We start from the raw sequence: 19,358 nt of genomic DNA, 5'->3' as shown, positions 1-19,358 counted from the left end.
TATTAGATCCACTGGCAGGATCAGCAAGCAATAAAATTGTCACGGGAGGGACAAATATTGTTGTCATAATGGAACAAAAATATTTCTGTGAAATGACAGCTGGGAATTGCTTGTAAATACAGCCAAAGACCTGCAGGGGAGGAGCAGGTCATGCTACACATACCAAAAGTATATACTGTATATATCATCGTATAATACGCACAGGAGTATAACTCGCACCCTAACTTTAAGAGTATAACAGGCGGGCACAGTTTACTCTCTATTTTCAGGGTAATAAAGTGAGTGTTATACGCCAATAAATACAGTATTTGTTTGCTTCGGCATGTGTGGTACTCAAATGTCCTACAACTGATAAATAGTGCACACTCCTATTTTGCATTTTTAGTTTAGCCAACAGGTTTTCTCCTTTGTTTACAGAGCTCAATAGCTTAGGGTTAAAATAACACACGTCAGTGAGTAATGCTAGCCATTGGTAGGCAGTTTTTCAGTGGGCTGAATGGGAGGGGAAAAAAACAAACGCATTTTCCATCCACTCGAACAAGGTGGATGGAGACATCTACCAACATGTAGCCCTCCCTCCCGTCCACCCGTTTGATTTAAGTTCTTCTTATCATCGCGGCTCAGCATCACATGTGCAGTGAGCCAACCCACTGTTTGCAATGCATCATGAGGCCCCGTACACACGACAGAGGAACTCGACGTGCTTGGCACGTCGAGTTCCTCGTCGAGTTTTGGGATGAAGCCGCCGAGGAGCTCGGCGGGCCGCCTTCTCCCATAGAACAACGAGAAAATAGAGAACATGTTCTCTATTTTCTCGTCGAGTTCCTCGGCGGCTCCATCGAGCCAAAACTGTACAGACGACAGAGTTTCTCGGCAGAATCCGGGTTTTGACCGATTTTCTCGGTGAATTCTGCCGAGAAACTCTGTCGTGTGTACGAGGCCTGACAGAAGTCTCTTTAGAGGAGTACTGAGGCAGGATACTGTGATGTTTTTGGGAAACCCTGCTGTCCAATCTCACCAGCCATGATCTATCTGCATTGCAGTAAGACCTAGTTTGTTTGTTTTTTGGAAATATTAAAAGGCTTTATTTAAACAGTCAACTGCTGGTAGTCAGCGGCAATGCTCTTCAAAAAGTGTATCCTTCCTTCCTGTCCATCTTTTTCAGCATCAGTCCAGACTTATCCACTTCAGTATCGTGCTATAGATGAAAGATGGCTATAGCACTTTCAGTTCTGGGAGGGCGTCCTTCCAGAACCCTGCCCCCTGGGGAGCGCATTGGACACGCTCTGTGTCCGCTGGGTTCTTCGGATCGGGGTAAAGAGCCAATCACAGCAGCGCTTTACCTTGTGATCAGCTGTGTCCAATCACCACTGATCACATGTTAACAGACTTGCCGGTTATCGGCATTCCTTTCCTCACGCACTGTGTCTGTGTGAGGAAAGGAGAGCCAATAACCGGCAAGGCGGTCAGTACATTGCTTACACTGATCGTCGGTGCAGTTTTATCACTGCACATCAGTAAAGAAAAAAACAATGTGTAGTGTTGCATGATCGCACAATTTTCATTCAAAGTGCGACAGAGCTGAAAATTGGCTTGGGAAGGAAAAGAGGGAAAGTGCCCAGTATTGAAGTAGATAATCAAAATCTTGGAAGTCTGGTTTGGCGCTGAGGGTGCAGCCCTAAGGTCTGCGTCCAGCGCCAATGACTCACATGTGATCATTACACAAGCTATTACATATAAATGTGTGTTAGGGACCTTAGGTTGTAAGCTCCTTGAGGGCAGGGACTGATGTGAATGTACAATGTATATGTAAAGTGCTGCGTAAATTGACTGCGCTAAATAAGTAGCTGAAATATATAAATAAATAAATTTTACATGCAAGTGGAAGTGATTTGGCTGCAAGAGCTTTGCTTTCAGTGGGGCTGCCTACTTGCATCTAATTTGTGGGAACCCCCAGTGTGTGAATACACCCTAAACATGTCCACACATCCTCTGACTCTTGTGTGGAAGACATCACCATTTTGCAATCTGAGCATTGCCCATATTTTTACCAGAACTCAGTGATGGCCTGTTTAGTTTAGAACACGAATCTTATGTACCGCAATTTCGTTGAAAACCTTTTCTTTATTCAATAGTGCGATCACTGCGATGTGAAAGAAAAGCGTGGCAGATTTTTATTTTTTTACTAAATTTCACTTGCTTCATCACTTTTAGGCAACCTGTTTCATTAATGTACCTGTATTCTGTGTATGTACTTGGCATTATGGTTTAAATTTATGTACTTTTTTTTTTTTTTCATTTTAGGAAGGATTGTTTACTGATAAATGAGCTGTGCTGCACACACTACTCAGGACATACAATGAAGTAAGTATGTAACTTGGTGTTCTCTTCTCTCTAGACTTGTATTCAGTATTTATAGCCAGTCTGGTGGTTGGCTTGGGCAGATGATTCAAGTTTAAAGCGGTGGTTCCCCCTAATTACGTTTTTTTTTTTTTAAAAAGCCTTTCACCCGCTTTTACTACATGCAATCGTTTACTCACCCGTCCTGCTGTTGTATGCGCCTGCATAACGAATTGCCATAAATATATATTTTATATAAATTAGAGATGGACGTTTCCATCTTATGTGCTGACAGTCTGAAGCCCCACAGGACTTTCTTCCGGGATGCATTCACCGCTCTATCCCGCGCATGTGCAGTGTTGACGGCGAGCCGCGCCGTCAACACTGCTCAGTTGCCATCGCAACGGCCGGCGTCATAATGACCCGCCCCATTGTGCTGACACACAACTGAACTAATCATGCTGCAGCCAAAAGATTCTCATCCTCTGCAGTGTCACGAGACCCTGCAGAGTAATCCCAGGAAACAATGCAGCGACGAAGGGACACGCCCACTCCCGCGGGATCCCAACCAGGAAGTGGCAGCTGACATAGTCAGAACAAAGGTATGGAATCGGTTTTAAATTAAAAAAAAAACGATTTGTGCAAAAACGGCCTGAGCCTGGGTGTTATAGCTTATGTTGTAGATTAGGGTGAACCTCCCCTTTAAGTCGGGTACACATGGATCAAATTTCAGCCAGTTCAGCAGGGACCAGCTAAGTTTTGATATATGTGTGTGGCCCTTCCTGTGCAACAGAATCCAGTCATTGGATTGACTTCTGGCAAACTTTCTTTAATCAGTGGTCTGCAGCCAATGGCGCAGCCTTTTGAGTGTATTTTGATCGGGTGGGGAGTCCCCGCTGTCAGAGCACAGTGGGGAGGATTCCTTCATCCACCTCACTTGTATGGATGCAGGAATCTGGTTGTGTGTGTGTGTGTTTGTTTTTTTTTCTTTCCCCTCCATTCAGCCTGATAGTTGAAGATTTAAAAAAAACGAATAGTGTGTGCTTGGCTTTGGTTAGAAATTCCTGTTTTTTTTCAGTTTTGGAAGATGGAGTTGGGCTTTAATTGATTGCATCTCTATCTCTCTCTCTCTCTCCATCTTTTTGTAAGAAAACAATAACCTGGTGTTGTTACTCCTCAGGAATTCCAGGAACAGATATGATTTTAGATGTAGTGACAAAGTCTGCTGCACTAAAAACGCCTATGTCAAAGATCTTCTGACCAGATCCAGGTAGGAGGTTGCTTTGCCTGAACTTGGCTCCTGAGTGGTGGCCAATGCATTCTGATGCCTGGTAGCATCATTGCTTTGTGCTAACAGTGTGTTGCTCTGCTGTTTCTAAGGACAAGATGTGCAGACCAGAATGAAAATGACCCCACGAATCAAAGCGATGACATAGTCTGCTGCACAAACAATATCAGTTTTCTATCCAGGTATGTTGTTTAAGTGCTTAAAGGGGTTGCAAAGGTAAAAAAAAACCCTAAATAGCTTCCTTTACCTTAGTGCAGTCCTCCTTCACTTACCTTTGCTTTTAAATGTCCTTAAGTGAAGGAGGACTGCACTAAGGTAAAGAAAGCTATTTAACCAACCTTTAAACTTGGCTCCTGTCTACCGAGCAATGCATTCTACTGCTTGGTGTATTCATTATTGCTATATGCTAACAGTTTTTTTTTTTTATTATGGTCAACCCAAGGTCACAATGTTCAGACGAGAATAATACTGACCATATGACACAAAGCCAGGAGAAGTGTGCAGATGATGAGCGCATCTGTAATGGGGAAATATTTTATATAACTGATGTAAGTAATATAAATACCCGTATTTTTAAACTGGTTATAGATGTTTCTGTGGTAGTCATGTATTGCCGTGGTTTGGTCACCTGGGTGCAGTATGAAGCTAAAGATAAAGAAGTTTTAAAATATATTACTCTTTTGATTTGCTACAGGATGTAGAAAAAGAGAAAATCCGAGAATTAACCTTATCTGATGGAGAGGAGAGAGAGTACACACTGAACTATAAAGCCCTTAGAAGTCGCAGTGGTTTAAATTATGCGTGGGCCAGGACCATTCACACATTCCAGGTATGTGGTATAAAACTTTATCAATAATAAATAGCAATGTAGTTTAAACATACTATATATAACACTAGTGATTAAGTTGCCCTTTTATTTGATTACTCCTTACAAATGTTATTCAGCATTTCAGTATATCATGTGAGCCTGAAGATATTCCACAGGAACATCTTCACCCTTGATTGCATCATGGTAAAGTGCCGTTTTTATGAAAGTTAATTTGTATTTCTATACATCCATTACAATAAGGAGGTTGGGACCTGCTTCCAGCTGTTGGTTTGCAATTAAAGTGCAGTGCATAGTTGGACTTTATAACATTTGTCCAGTTGGTCTTGGTCAGAAAGACTTATACGCTTTATCTAGAGTACCTCTCTTCCGCAGTCCAGATGGGGTGAGGAAATGCATCACAAATGCTGCCCCTCCTTTTCTGCACAGAAGAAGCTTTTTAGTCTCCACTGGATCTGCAGACAAGGGTTCCAAGCCCTTCAAGGCCCCTGCAGTGGGGAGGGGGGGGGGGTTACTCAAACGCCCCTGGGCTACCAAGATGGTCAAGTGTGCAGACATGTCCTCCTCTGTCTCCGGTGGGGCACGCCGGACATAGATCTCCCAACGTCTTGGTTCAACAGGGAGGTGCCAAGATTCCTGGCCAGGACGAGGGATCCTTTTGCGGATGCCACAGATGCGCTGGTGGTATCATGGACTCAGTATCGTCTCATATACGCATTCCCTCGTCTCAACCTTCTACCCTGCCTATTGTGAAGGATAGAGGCCAAAGGCATTCCAGTCATCCTGGTAATCTTCTGTCTCAAGGACTGATCTTCAACCCTGCTTTAACAGCTTGGTTATTGAAAGCCAAGTTCTCAAGGACATTGGACTGTCCGAGTCTGTTATACCTACCATGCTGAAAGCACAAAATTCTATATCTAGGAAGATCTACCATTGCATCGGAAAGGCATCCATCTTGTGGTGTGAAGGCTGCGGGTGTTCATCCGCATTCTTTTATGGTAGATAGGATATTGGCCTTTCTGCAATAGGGCACTGAGAAGAAGGGCCAGATTTCTGGTCCTGTTGCTTTTCTTTCAATGTCTCCTAGCCATGCATGCACTCTTTGCTCTGTACCTTAGTTCAAGGAGGTCAGCATGTGGTGCCTCCAGTGCACTCCTTATTGCCGTCTTGGGAATCGGAGTATGGCTCTCTCTGTTCTTCAACGACCTCCCTTTGAAAATATTAGAGAGATTTCCTTGCTTACGCTCTCATAAGGTGGCCTTGTCCTGTAGGTTTCCTTATTTGGTTGTATACAAGGTGGTTCTCAGTCCGTGCTCTTTGTCTCCTGAAGGTGGTCTCTGCTTTTCATTTGAATGAGGACATTATCCTGCCTTCTCTATGTCCTCATCCATTGCATCCTAAGGAAATGGCTCTGCATGTCCTGGATGAGGTTTGGGCGATTTGGGTTTATCCGCCTGCTTCAGAGGTCGCATTCCCTTTTTTGTGATCACAGACGGGCCAAGGAAAGGGCTGGCGGCATCTTCTGCCACCATTTGTAGATGGATTAGACAGATGGTGATTCAAGCCTACTCCTACTAGGTCGCTTAGTACTTCCTGGGTCTTCTCTCATCTGATATCTGGGTCTCAAATTTGAAAGACGGCTACCGGGTTGTCTGTGCATACCTAAATTTCACAAAGTGGATGACCTGGCATCTTCGGACATGTCTTTTGGCCGCAAAGCTTTGCAGGCGGCTGTTTAGCGTTTCTATTTCCTCTGGGGGTGTCTATTTTGATTGGGCTCTTGTGTTCCTGTTGGCCTGGTTTTTTTTTTTTCTCTCACCCCTCGCAGGTTGGGCACTGCTTTGAACACGCTGTGTTCGCCAATGAACTAAAGAGAAAACTGGATTATATTTGTTACCGTAAAATATATTTCTCTGAGTAAATTGACAGACACAGCACCTGCCCCATCCGCGGTGCCAAGTTTATTTTTCTGCCTAGTGTCCTGTATGTGGTGATATAACCCTATGGTCAAGATGGGAAAATGCTGTGTCTGTCAATGAATTGAGAAAGGGATTTTACATTGAGTGTTTTTTGGGGTACATTGGATTGTCTGATGCAGCTTGTCCGGTTTTGCTGACCATATTCCTTTTGTACAGTGAAGTAAGACAGACGCCAAACCTGAGAATTTTGGCGTGCTGCATATGAAAAGGATTTGCATTCTCGTGAAAAAAAAAAGGATATAAAAGGGTCTGTTCACACTGATGTGTTTTTTGCTGAACTTTTTAACCCTGCTACAATGGCAAAAAAATAAAATAAAAATGTTTCAAGAGTTTCACTGAATGTAATGTGTTGTGGGTGCAGTGCGTTTTTTTTTAAAAAAAAGGTCTGCATTCTACATCTTCGGTCTGTTTAACCACTTGACCCCTGGAAGATTTACACCTTCATGATCAGGCCATGTTTTACAATACGGCACTACGTTATTTTAACTGACAATTTCTTGGTCATACAACGTTGTATCCAAATAAAATTTTGCTCTTTTTTCCCCCCACAAATAGAGCTTTAGTTTAGAGATATTTGATTACCTCCTGCGTGTTTTTTTTTTTTTTACTTCTATAAACCAAAAAAGACTGACCATTTTGAAAAAAATAATTTTACTCTCTTATATAAAACATGAATTTCTTCATGAATTTAGGGCACTATGTATTCTGGTACATATTTTTGGTAAAAAAAAAACGTCCCAATAAGCGTATATTCATTGGTTTGCGCTAAAATTATAGCGTCTACAAACGATGGGATATTTTCCTAGTAATGGCGGCGATCAGCGACTTACAGCAAGACTTCAATATTGCGGTGGACATTTAGACACTGACATTTTTTGGTGACCAGTGACCTTGGCACAGTGACGGTGCATTTTTTTTCACCACTGAACACTGGCTAGGTAGGGGTTAATGTCAGGGGTCAAAGGGTTAACTGTGTGCCTAGCCAGTGTTCTGCTAAACTGTGGAAGGTGCTTTTGCAGACACAAGATCCATGACTTCTCTCCTGTCAGAGTGGCGATCTGCCTCATTTACATAGGCAGACTGCTGTTCTGCCTCTCACATTGAGTCCGCGGTACCTCCTGTATGTAATCACAGCAAGAACGAGCCCACTACCCAGAAGAGCCGGATCATGATTGTAATATATAGATATATATCTATATCTCTCTGATTCGGCACGCAGGTGCCACCCTGTAAGCAGTAAAACTGCTATGGGGTGGGCCTTTAAGTAGTTAAAAAGTGCGCCGAAAACGTACCTTCATTGAAATCAATGGAAAAACGCATCAGACACGCTGCCTATTTGAGTGCAGGCAACAAGAAAACGTGCCAAAAAGGTAATATGCAATTTTTACTGGTTGGACTAGTATGAAAGGACTGAAAAAGGTAAAAGTTGAAGCATATCAAAATCCAAGAATAAAAATGCTGCATATTTTAGCATAACAATTCTTAGATGGGCGCATTTTATGTTTTTACTTTTTCTTACCCACTGCTGTTATCTGCTCAATAATTCTGGCAGAATCAGCAAGCTTTGGCTCACACGGTTTTGTTGCAGAGATTTGTTAATTATATATTTATTGAACCAAAAGGGAGAAAATGAAAACTGTTATGGTTGAAGTACACTTTATAGACACTTTTATAGGGTAGGATTCTCCGACGTGAAAAGTTTTCAGGGATCGCCTAAAAGTAGATAGATTTGGAGATGGTCTGACAGATTGGGGTAGGATATTCTAGAGCATGGGTGCTCAACCTGTGGCTCTCCAGCTGTTGCGGAACTACAATTCCCATGAGGCATTGCAAGCCGCTGACAGGTACAAGCATGTCTCCCAAAGGCTGAGGCATTATGGGAATTGTAGTTTAGCAACAGCTGGAGAGTCACAGGTTGAGCACCCATGTTCTAGAGGATGGGAGAACTCCTGGAGGCAAATATGGGAGGAAGTGATGAGGGAGCTGGAGGTCTAAAGAGGATGATTAGGTTGGTATTTTGAGATTAGACTAGTGATGTAGCTAGGAGAAGAGTTGTGGGTGGCTTTGTAACTTACTGTTAGTATTTTGAATTTAATTCATTAGGTGATTGGCAGAGAGGGGTAGCAGACACCGAGCAGTTTGTAAGGTGGATGAGTCTGGTAGCAGTATTTATGATGGACTGAAGAGGGGATGGTCTATTGTAAAGGTAAGCCAATGAGGAGCGAGTCGCAGTAGTCCAGACAAGGGATAACCAGGAGCTTTGTGGTTTCATTGCTTAGGAAGTAGATACATTAGAATATGAACATTGTTTTGTTTTCAAGCACTTATTTTTTATATGTTGGTTCTTTTGTATTCTTTGTTCCAGGGCTCAGAAGAAGACACAGTTGCCTATGTTTTAGGCACTGCTGGTAGACAGAACTGGAAGCATGTATACACTGCTGTAACACGGGGCCGAAAACATGTATATATCATTGCAAACAGTGCTCAGCTTGATCTAGCAATTGCTAACAAGTCCCGTGAAAGAAAAACTAGGCTCCAGCAGCGTCTGAAGGACAGCTTATCTAATAGGGGTGCCTGGCCACAGTCTGGTGCATCTGCTTCCACCAAACCACTGATGACACAAGACAAGGCTGCTGTGTCTTCTTCCCAAGAACATCCCTACACACAGCTTAAATCTCCTCCTCGCTTCAGATGCTCCTCTGTGCCTACCACCCCAAATAAGGCCACGTCGTCCTCGCCATCAGGCTCTCCAGTGAACCGTGAAAGCCGTCTGCTGGAGGAGTCCTCCTCACAGAAAAGGGCGGGAAACCCTGTACATGGCATGGAGACGACCCCTTCCAAGCTGTATCGGCCTGAAAACTCCATGGTAATTTTTTTTATTTTTGTCTGTTGGAACTATACATTTCTATTATTATTATAAGTATTAAACTGGTAACAATTTAGAGTATATACTGCTGGTTTGTAAACATTAGTATGATTGCCTTTGAGCCTACTTTAAATCTTTTGGGTTTAGACGCTATAAAAATATATACAATTTGAATGAAAGCTGAACTGTAAGTTCAATACTTTGACCTGGGACAAGTGTGCAGTGTAGTAATTGTGGATCTACATTCATGTTCTGGGGTAGCAACCCAAACTAGCAGTATAACAGGCGACTAGCAGTTTAAGAAGGAGGTAAGCCATGGCCCCATAATTTGACACATTTGTTTTATACAAAATTAATGATATCTGACTTTCTTCAATTTTTGTTTTTCAGAATGTGGCAGAAATTTCTCCTTCAAGTAGACTTCAAAACCTAAGCATACATAGTTCATGTAACAAGCAGCTTTTTGATCACTGAAGGCAGACGGCTTTTAAGACGCCGGATACCCTTTCTACAGCAAGCAGATCCTCCTGTCACAATGTGTAAATCAGGACAGTTTTACTTTGCACTGCAATGTGGGATTACTTGAAACCCTAATGATGGATTATTAGAAGTCTTATTTGATAAATGTGATGCAGTCAGTGGTAAATTCCATATTGTAGGAAAATGTTTAATGACTTACCAGGAGGTAAAACTATATAAGTGGCTAGTGTTAAGACTGGTAAACACTATTCCCCCAACCCAGTGGGATAAGTATGTACCCAGCATTATGTTCGCTATCAACAGCTAGGTTTGTCATGTTCTGCCTCCAAACAATGACTAAAGCTGATTAGATGCTGTCACAATTCACCTGAAAATATTCCACCTGGCTTCTTTCATTTTGTTATGAAAGTTTGAGAGCTGGGTAATGCTGATAGGGTCACCTTTGACTGGAATTTTTCAGGTATTAATGAGTATGTTGTTGCCTCTTTTTTTTCCCCCATTTTTGTTTCCGATGCAGAATGCATCTTTGCAAAATGGGTAAATATGCAGCCAAGAGCACCTTTGTAACCAGAAAGCAGTTAGTAAGGAGATAGAGCGAAATGGTTCAAATTCATGTGTTCTGAAGAAGAGAAGCAGCAGCCAAAGCCATTTGTTACTACTGCTTTCTGGTAATTTATGGGAAGAAGGATGTGTAAATGTGCCAGCCAACAAATAAGAATGTGTAGCATCTTAATCAGGTACCACATTTATTTTTTTGTACAGGAGTATAACATGGTGATAGATTCACTCCCCCCCCCCCCCCCCAAAGCACTCGATGTGCTAGAAAATTTGGCCATACACTATACAATTTTCTTGTTGAACTTTCCTTTAGGTTTACCAAAACCATATCATAGGAGGTCAAACTTAAACCCTCTCAATTTGTATGCAATCAGGCAGGCCCTTGCACTACAATATTTGGAGGTAAAGGAAATTAAATAAGAAAATTGTATAGTGTATGGCCAGCCTAAGGCATCCATTAAAACGTTCTTAAGTCCTTCTTTTTATTTTTATATCAATTATGCACTTGTTGAATGTTAAAGTTTAAAATTAGTTTTATTTGTAGTAGTAGAAATTCAGCTTTAAAAAGAACTGCTTTAATTTTATAGACAAATGATGAGTCGCATGTTGTGACTTGTCATTATATTTTCATAAGGATATTTTATTAAAATTTAAGGAAAAGCAATATCCTAAAAGCAGGGGTCTCTAAACTTTTCAAAGTTTTTAGACAAGCCAGATTGTGCCCAGCGGGGGCAGAATATGTCTCGGGCCTGGCATCAGTGGGAATAAAAATGGCCTCAGGGTTGGTGGTCAATAGTAGGAGGAGTTTTCCTAATTTAGTAAGCAGGATTATTTTCCCATCATTGGTATTGGTGGAAGAAATAGTGCTCCGTTGTTGGTATCAGTGGGACAAATAGTGCCCCAAGGGCTGAAAAAAAAAAAGGCTAGCAAAGGGCCACAGTTTGGAGACCCCCCTGTCCTAAAGTAAACCTGTGAGGCTATAATTATGGAGCTACCATAACTGATTTTGTTTTTAAATCTATAGCTGTCTGGGCTGTCACTCTCGCTTCAACACCTTAAAGCAGCCTTTTTCAACATAGAGGAACCCTTGAAATTCCAGTCTCGGGGAATCCCTGCTAAAAATTACTATATCTAAAGTTCATGACACATTAGTGTGATTATTGGGAAGAATGCTCCTTACACTTCATTAGTAAGAATTACCCCCTTGATAGCTAAAAAGATCATTGGTGTTGGTGACAGAGGTTGTTAGGAGTTCCATGAACAATTTCTACCTTTTCAAGATAAGTACCCACTAATGCACTAGGTGGTGTAGTCCAGATCAGATTGCCCTGACCATTTAAAAACAATTCAGCAATGGCAGTTGATCTATTTCTGTAATTATGGGATCGAGTAACCAATTAGTAGCATAATACAGACACGTATTTTAAGCACTTTTCTCCAAAGCTCCAGTCATACTTCCTTTAACTCACTTAAAGGGGTTTGTAAAGGTTGTTTTTTTATATTCTAAATAGGTTACTTTAAGCTAGTGCATTGTTGGCTCACTTACCTTTTCCTTAAATTTCCCTTCTAAATGTTTTTTTTCCTTTGAATTTCTCACTTCCTGTTCCTCCTCAGTAAGCTGTTCTAAATGACTTTCCACCGCTCGGATGATGGTGGAAAGCTTACTGAGGAAGAAACAGGAAGTGAGAAATTCAGACAAAGAAAAAAAAAAAACTTTTAGACGGAAAATCGAAGGAAAAGGTAAGTAAACCAACTATGCATTAGCTTAAAGGAACCTATTTAGAAAATAAGACAAACCTTTACAACCCCTTTAACCACTTGAGATCCGCGCTATAGACGAAATACGTCCGCAGCGCGGCTCTCAAGTGCCAAGTGGCCGTTTAAAAACGGCCTTTATGTGCATTACCCGCGCGCGCCACTGGGTGGCGCGCGGCGGGTAAAAACTGTCCCGACGCATCGCCGAAGACCCGATGCGTGTACCTGGCGGCCGCGATGTCCGCCGGGTACACGGCAGGTGACAGCAGGGACGTGGAGCTCTGTGTGTAAACACAGAGCTCCACGTGCTGTCAGAGGAGAGGAGACCGATCTGTGTCTCTTGTACATAGAGACACAGCATCGGTCCCCTCCCCCAGTCACCCCCCTCCCCCCACACAGTTATAACACACCCAGGCTACACATTTAACCCCTTCCTCACCCCCTAGTGTTAACCCCTTCACTGCCAGTCACATTTATACAGTAATTCGTGCATTTTTATAGCACTGATCGCTGTATAAATGTGAATGGCGCCAAATTTGTGTCAAAAGTGTCCGATACGTCCGCCGCAATATCCCAGTCCCAATAAAAATCGCAGATCGCCGCCATTACTAGTAAAAAAAAAAAATAATAAAAAAAATCATAATTCTGTTCCCCATTTTGTAGGCGCTATAACTTTTGCGCAAACCAGTCGCTTATTGCGATTTTTTTTTTTTTTTTTTTTTTTTTACAAAAATACGTCGAAAGATACGTATCGGCCTTAACTGAGAAAAAAAATAGTTTTTAAAAAAAAAATTGGGATATTTATTATAGCAACAAGTAAAAAAAATATATATTTTTTTTAAATTGTTGCTCTTTTTTTGTTTATAGCGCAAAAAATAAAAACCGCAGAGGTGATCAAATACCACCAAAAGAAAGCTCTATTTGTGGGGAAAAAAGGACGCCAATTTTGTTTGGGAGCCACGTCGCACGACCGCGCAATTGTCAGTTAAAGCGACGCAGTGCCGGACGCTGAGATTTCGCCTGGGAACGAAGGGGGTTTATGTGCCCAGTAAGCAAGTGGTTAAAACTACAGTCAGATCCTTATTGGTCATTCCAATCAGGAGCATGCATGGAGAGACTTAAGGAAACCTGAATAAAGCTTGTGAAAAACTTTTGTAATGCTTTATAAAAACAGGCTGTGCACAATACTCTTTAATCTAGTGTTTTTAACATAACATTGGTCAGAGCTATTGCTGTCAAAGATGCAAGGCTCATGAAGAAATGTTTTTCAACATAGCGAGTTAGGATATTGGAAAAGTGCAAAATTACAGTTGTTTTAAAAAGTGTCCCTTGAAGCACCTCTCTGCCCTAGCTCCATTCTTGACTAATGAGAGTGTTTCTAAATGCCCACTGCTTGTTTTAGTCAAGTAGCTAGTCTTACTGACGAGGAGACTTTGGTATTGTTGCTTGTTTTATATCATGGTTTATTCCATTTTGTACATCATGATTGTTCCATACAAAGTTTCAACAGCTTGAGTTCCCAAAACCATACATAAGACAATAAATGCCATGCTATTAAAGTATTAAATTTGTACAAAAATACTTTACAGTTAAATACTCGTTTGTTACAAACAAAAATACATATTTAATTAAATGATAAATGATTTCCTTTTCTCCCATATTTTTGTGTAATATACTTTGTATTTTGACTGGCAGTGTGTGTTGGCTTGCACAGGTAAGAATAACATCCATTAGACAATACCAAAGGACTGTAGAGTGCAGTTACATAGACACACGATGGAGGCTTCCTGGATCCTCTTCTACTCAGCAGATGCCAATGCTAGGGAGCACAGAGCTGCTGGTGAGTCTCCAATCAAAATAAGAATCACTTTATTGCTTCCAGGGATAAACTAATTGGCAAAGCTCTTTAAACATGTACACACCTCTAAAACAATGAGACATGGCAGAGGAAACCATTCAATGCTAATGCTCTTATTTATATTATACACACACACACCAGAACTTGGATGAAATGTCTGCATTATAGACAACTTTCATTGATTCTGAATAGGCCTGAGGAATCTGAAATTATATAGTGATTGACATCAGGTTGAAGTTGTGTAACTTTGAAGATAATGCTTATTTCAGCCTTACTGTGATTTAAGGGTGCAAAACATGTATACAAAGGAACGGAGACCATTCACTGCAAGAATCTGGTAGAGGCTCATTCAGGACTAAACCACACACAATACAGTATACCAGGAGTTGGCATAAAGGCTGAGGATGGTTTGGATACAACATGTTATCTTGTCAGATTGAGTAAAAAAACAAAACAACCTAAACATGGTAAAAATCCTGCTTAAAAGTCTTAGCAGCTATAAATTATATTCACAGGTCCATCCATCCAACAGGGACTTTACTAAATGTTCAAAAGCCCCAGTTGATGGGTAGTAAAATAAGCCACTTTTTTATTTTATTTCAGTAGGTTCATTGCACATCACAAAAGCCCCATATTTGTTCAAGGTTAAGCTTGGAATGGCACTAATATTTTGAGTGGTCACAAAGTAGTAGTAGAATCTGTAAAAATCATATTACTCCAGGCTCAGACGCATAGAGTACCCTCAGGATACCTAGTGGTTCACATTCCCCGTGTGTAACAGTAAAGCCACATAGTAGTGACATCCGTGCGATTCAGTGGCACAGACCTGTAGGACAGGGATACAGCACCAGTTTGTTTGTTTTTTGCTACCAAGTCACTGTGCTAGAAACTATTTTGCTATAAAGTATTTGTTGAGTCTCGCATATCCATAGATGCTAGGCGGCCACCACTTTGCTGAGAAAAAGGGTCACTGTGATCAGTCCATTCCTCTATTGGTAGGTTTGTTACATCTAGTGCCTCCTTCTGTGACGCAATGGGGTTCCGGCTAATAACCAAATCAAGCTTGTTTCCAGATTCTGCTATTAATGGGACAACCAAGCAGCAGTCAAAGTCTCTGGTACGGACGTGGTTTACCTGCAGTAATTGTAAAAGAAAGAATGAATAGTACAATACTTGATATTTAGGTACTAAATGCTTGGTGATAAACCATACGTATGCATATAACTTTTTATCAACTTAGACCCCACTGCTCAGTACAAAGCTAGGCAAGTGAAACATTTTCTTACTGAGACTCTTAAATATTGTTGCCGACTAGCAGCCAATATATCCTGCCCAAGCCGTAAAGGCATGTTTTTTTTTTTTTTTTTCAGATCGCATGGGTGTTTGCCCTGTGTGACCACGCTCTAGCAAAGAGACAAATACAATATTGGCTTTGATTGATAGTGCTCGTCTCTGGCTCCATATGCTTGCCCTATATGTCACTAGGAATGCAGGAGGATGGGATCTGTAAGGCAAATTTTCCCAACAGCAACATACCCTATACTGTCTGAGTAACTAAAAAAAAAAAAAAACAGAGCGTATGCTGCACAAACCTAAACACAGCAAACTGCAGATCCGAAATGCCCTGGCAGACATGTGACTGACAGTATGCAGGGAGCGGGTTACATGGGCTACAGGTGGCAAACTAGAGGGTACTTGATAGAAGGCAGAAGAATCCGGCTGACTGGCAGAACAGTTTTGAGGGGAGAGCAATGACATTAGCTGGCTCAGGAAATACTAAGAAATCTGACCCAAAATGGCAGCATAACTTCAGAATACAATGCTTAGGGCCACCACTGAACACGGTCCCATATGCAGTTGCTTCAGGCACCTACCTGATATAGTAGTAATGCTGCTGTAACTACTCCTGTCAGCCTATATAGATATATATAGACCAGAACTGCATTTTGTGATATTGTAATAAACAGGCATGCTCACTAAAGAAGGGGCCAATAGCAGTAATGCCCAGAAATGGGGCTTTTATCAGGAGGTGGCACAGAGAGGCAGAAAGGCTGCATATAAAGGAAAGAATTTCCTCAAAAAATTTGAAATGCAATGCTATTGGTACACAAATCTATGCACCAGTATTTTTTTTATATTACTATTATAGTTCTTTAAAGCAGAGTTCCAGTCGCTTCTCACTGGCTGGGCAAGTCCCAGAACATTGCAGGGAGGGAGGATAATAAACAGACACTCACCTGTCCTATGGTCCAGCGATTTGGCCGCCCAAAGCTCCTCTCTTTGGCGCCGGCATCGCAAATGGGGGGTCAACCGGCTGTGACAGCTTATGGCTTCACAGCCGGGTGCACACTGCCCATGTCGCGCTGCGCCTTCTCACTGGCCAGGCAATCTTCTGGGACCTGTGTGACGTGTCCCAGAATATTGCAGGGAGGAAGAGTTGCTTAGTCGGCGAGAGTGGAAGTGGGAGCTGGGTACCTGTCAATACTAGGTACCCGCTCCCCCCCAAAAAAATTACATGCCAAATGTGGTATGTAAGGGGGGTGAGGAATGCTTAAAACGGAAGTTCCACTTTTGGGTTGGACTCCATTTTAAGGTGTAAGAAGCCTGCTGAGTCCTGATCTGTATAGTTTGCCATGTTTTTTCTATAAGTTAGTTTGCATTCCAAAAAAAAAAAAATTTAGCTTTTAATGTCATCTGTTGTCCGCACAGAATGCAACTTTAAAGCTCATCTAAGGACAAACCTCCCCCCCATTTTAGATAGGGTTGAAACTAGGGTTGTCCCGATACTGATACTAGTATCGGTACCGAGCATTTGCCCGAGTACTTGTACTCGGGGCAAATGCTCCGATGCTTCACCCAATACCTGGGCAGTCAGGGGGATCAGTGCGGTGGGAGAGTAACAAGCCCTGTTTAGGTTTCAAAGTCCGGCTTTTAGCTGCTTCAGTGAAATCAGCGGTGATCGGTGCTTGAAACTCTCCCACACACTATCACCGCTGAATGTCCCCACATCCTCCTTCAGTCCCCATCCGTTCTGCTGCCCCCCTCTCTTCTCCCTCTCCGTGCTGCTGTCCCCCTTCATCTGTCAGGATGGAGAGCGGATTTTCCAAATGTACAGGGTCAGTTTTTCACTCACTCTGTCCATTCACATAACTGAATGGAGAGGAGCCCCTGTCTTCTCTCCATTCATTTTCAGCGCAGCTGAGGCTGCCGAGAAGGATTGGGGAATCTGTGTCCCTTTCCCTGTCTCAAAGGGAAAATGTCAGGGGTCTGTTAAGACTCCTGATATCTCGCCAAAGCCCCCAACAGGGCTGATTAAAAAAAAAATTGCAATAAATAATAAAACAAAAAATTATTGTAAAAAATAATAAATATAAATAAAAAAACAAAACCTGTCCACACCCCCCCCCCCCCCAAAAACATACTGACACATGAGATTAAAAAAAAAAGTATTAGTAAATCGGTATCGGCGAGTACTTGAAAAAAGGTATCGGTACTTGTACTCGGTCTTAAAGTGGTATCAGAACAACCCTAGTTGAAACCACTCATTTTTGCCATCTGTGTCATTAGTAAGATTTTTCCTTCACTTCCTGTCTTGTAGACTGAACAGGTAGTGGGAGGATATGTTTTCAATGGTGATAAGTAAGGACGTTTAATGCAGCTGATAAAAGACACATCATGCTCACTTCGTTTTGACATCAAAAGATGTCCAGCAGTGCCATCAAAACAGAACGGACAGAAACCGTTAAAACCCAGGTATACCATTTTAATGTCCCATGAAAACAACTTCTGACTAAACTTCTTTGAAGGATTGCAGCCAAAAAAAAAGCCATACCTCCGACGTGGAAACAAAGCTAAACAACCCAACTATGTAAGAAAACAAACATAGGAACTGGTGCTCTGAAGGGCTGGAAAATGGTACAATAATGAGTGTCTGCAGGCAACAGTGAAGCATGGTGGAAGTTCCTTGCAAGTTTGGGGCTGCATTTCTGCAAATGGAGGTGGAGATTTGGTCAGGATCAATGGTGTCCTCAATGCGGAGATATAGCATGATGGATCTGTCTGTATATCAGGGAAGCATGTGATTGACCCCAAATTTATTCTGCAGCAGGACAACGACCCCAAAGATACAGCCATATCATCAACTAACCATCTTCAGCGTAAAGAAGAAGTAATGGTTTGGCCCCCACAGAGCCCTGATCTCAGCATCATGGAGTCTGTCTGGGATTACATGAAGAGACAGAAAGGTTTGAGGCAACCTACATCCAAGAAAGCTCTGTGGTTAGTTCTCCAAGATGTTTGGAACAATCTACCTCCGCAGTTACTTCAAAAACACACAAGCACTGTGTGTACCTAGAAGAATTTGATGCTGGTTTGAAGTCAAACGGTAATCACCCCAAATATTGTTTTGATTTGGATTTCTCTTCTGTTCATTTACATTCTATTTTGTTAATTGATAAAAAAAAATGAACTATTAACACTTCTATTTCTGAATGCATTCTTAAGAGCCCATTCACACGGGCAACACGACTTTAAGCAAACTTTGGGTGGCAACTTGGACACGACTTGAGTATGAATCATCAGGCAACTTACAAGGCAACTTCAAGTCGTCTCCAGGACAGTACAAGGCAACTTCAAGTTGCCTTCAGGACAGAAGGCTTTGCAGTGGCCAAACAACAATCAGCTATGTGGGAAGGAGGGGGGAGAGAGGGGTTTGCCTGAGAAATGTATGTTATCTTCCTGTATTGTTGCTTCAGTTAAGACAGTGATCCGACTTCTGAGGCGACTTCCATTGAAATCAATGGGTACAAGTTGCCTACAAGTCAGATTGAAGTAGTACAGGAACCTTTTCTGAAGTCGGAGCGACTTCAGTAGTGTACATTAAGACGGCTCCCATTCACTTCCATTCATTTTCTCGACCGCGCAACTTGGGGCAACTTGAAGTCGGATCCCAGGTTGCCTCAGTGTGAACCGGCTCTAAGTTTCAGCATTTTTTACACAGCTGCCTAAAGGTTTTAGCACAGTACTGTATATGACTTATGTAAATTAATTATTGCAAATAACACTTCTGTTTAGTATCACTTTAAGGGGACAGTCTTTTTGATAACTGTCAGCAATGAATTGTTTGAGAGCACCCTCTAGTTGCAGTACCCAAAGAAAAGGTTGAAAAAGGGATACCAAGCAATCAACTGTTTTAGTCCATAAATAATTGACATGAGCCAACAGTTCTTCTTTACCAGACTCATAACTCTGGTGAACCATCCATATTGGTTTAGCCAAGCATTTACCTTGTCTGCTTACTTCCTGGTCTGGAAATAATCCAGTGTAATGTCTTGCTGGGACAATGTTCTGACAATGATAAAGTTAAAGTGTTACTAAACCCAGGACCCTGCATTTACTATATCTGGTCT

General features: G+C 41.9%; 2 protein-coding genes across 18 annotated transcripts in view; one reads left to right on the top strand and one right to left on the bottom strand.

The window, feature by feature from the left end:
- HELB (DNA helicase B) overlaps window positions 1-11,715 on the top strand; it is a 44,985-nt gene extending 33,270 nt beyond the window's left edge. Inside the window, exons 9-15 of one of the 2 annotated variants that reach the window (XM_040344066.1) lie at window positions 2,305-2,364; window positions 3,521-3,610; window positions 3,721-3,791; window positions 4,070-4,176; window positions 4,323-4,457; window positions 8,799-9,299; window positions 9,690-11,715. In XM_040344066.1, the coding sequence (XP_040200000.1) occupies window positions 2,305-2,364; window positions 3,521-3,610; window positions 3,721-3,791; window positions 4,070-4,176; window positions 4,323-4,457; window positions 8,799-9,299; window positions 9,690-9,773 (1,048 nt within the window). In that variant the 3' untranslated portion in view covers window positions 9,774-11,715. Of the gene's footprint in view, window positions 1-2,304; window positions 2,365-3,520; window positions 3,611-3,720; window positions 3,811-4,069; window positions 4,177-4,322; window positions 4,458-8,798; window positions 9,300-9,689 lie in introns of both variants that reach the window. The other variant, XM_040344065.1, reaches the window with a different exon arrangement.
- A 1,814-nt stretch (window positions 11,716-13,529) lies between these two features.
- GRIP1 (glutamate receptor interacting protein 1) overlaps window positions 13,530-19,358 on the bottom strand; it is a 713,137-nt gene continuing 707,308 nt past the window's right edge. For all 16 annotated transcript variants that reach the window (XM_040344055.1, XM_040344049.1, XM_040344050.1 and 13 more), the window contains one exon: window positions 13,530-15,084. In XM_040344055.1, the coding sequence (XP_040199989.1) occupies window positions 14,848-15,084 (237 nt within the window). In that variant the 3' untranslated portion in view covers window positions 13,530-14,847. The remainder of the gene's footprint in view (window positions 15,085-19,358) is intronic.

Source organism: Rana temporaria, chromosome 3 (assembly GCF_905171775.1).
Source record: "Rana temporaria chromosome 3, aRanTem1.1, whole genome shotgun sequence".
NCBI lineage: Eukaryota > Metazoa > Chordata > Amphibia > Anura > Ranidae > Rana > Rana temporaria.
Note: the sequence above shows the minus strand (reverse complement) of the source record. Positions and strands in the feature narration are given on the sequence as shown.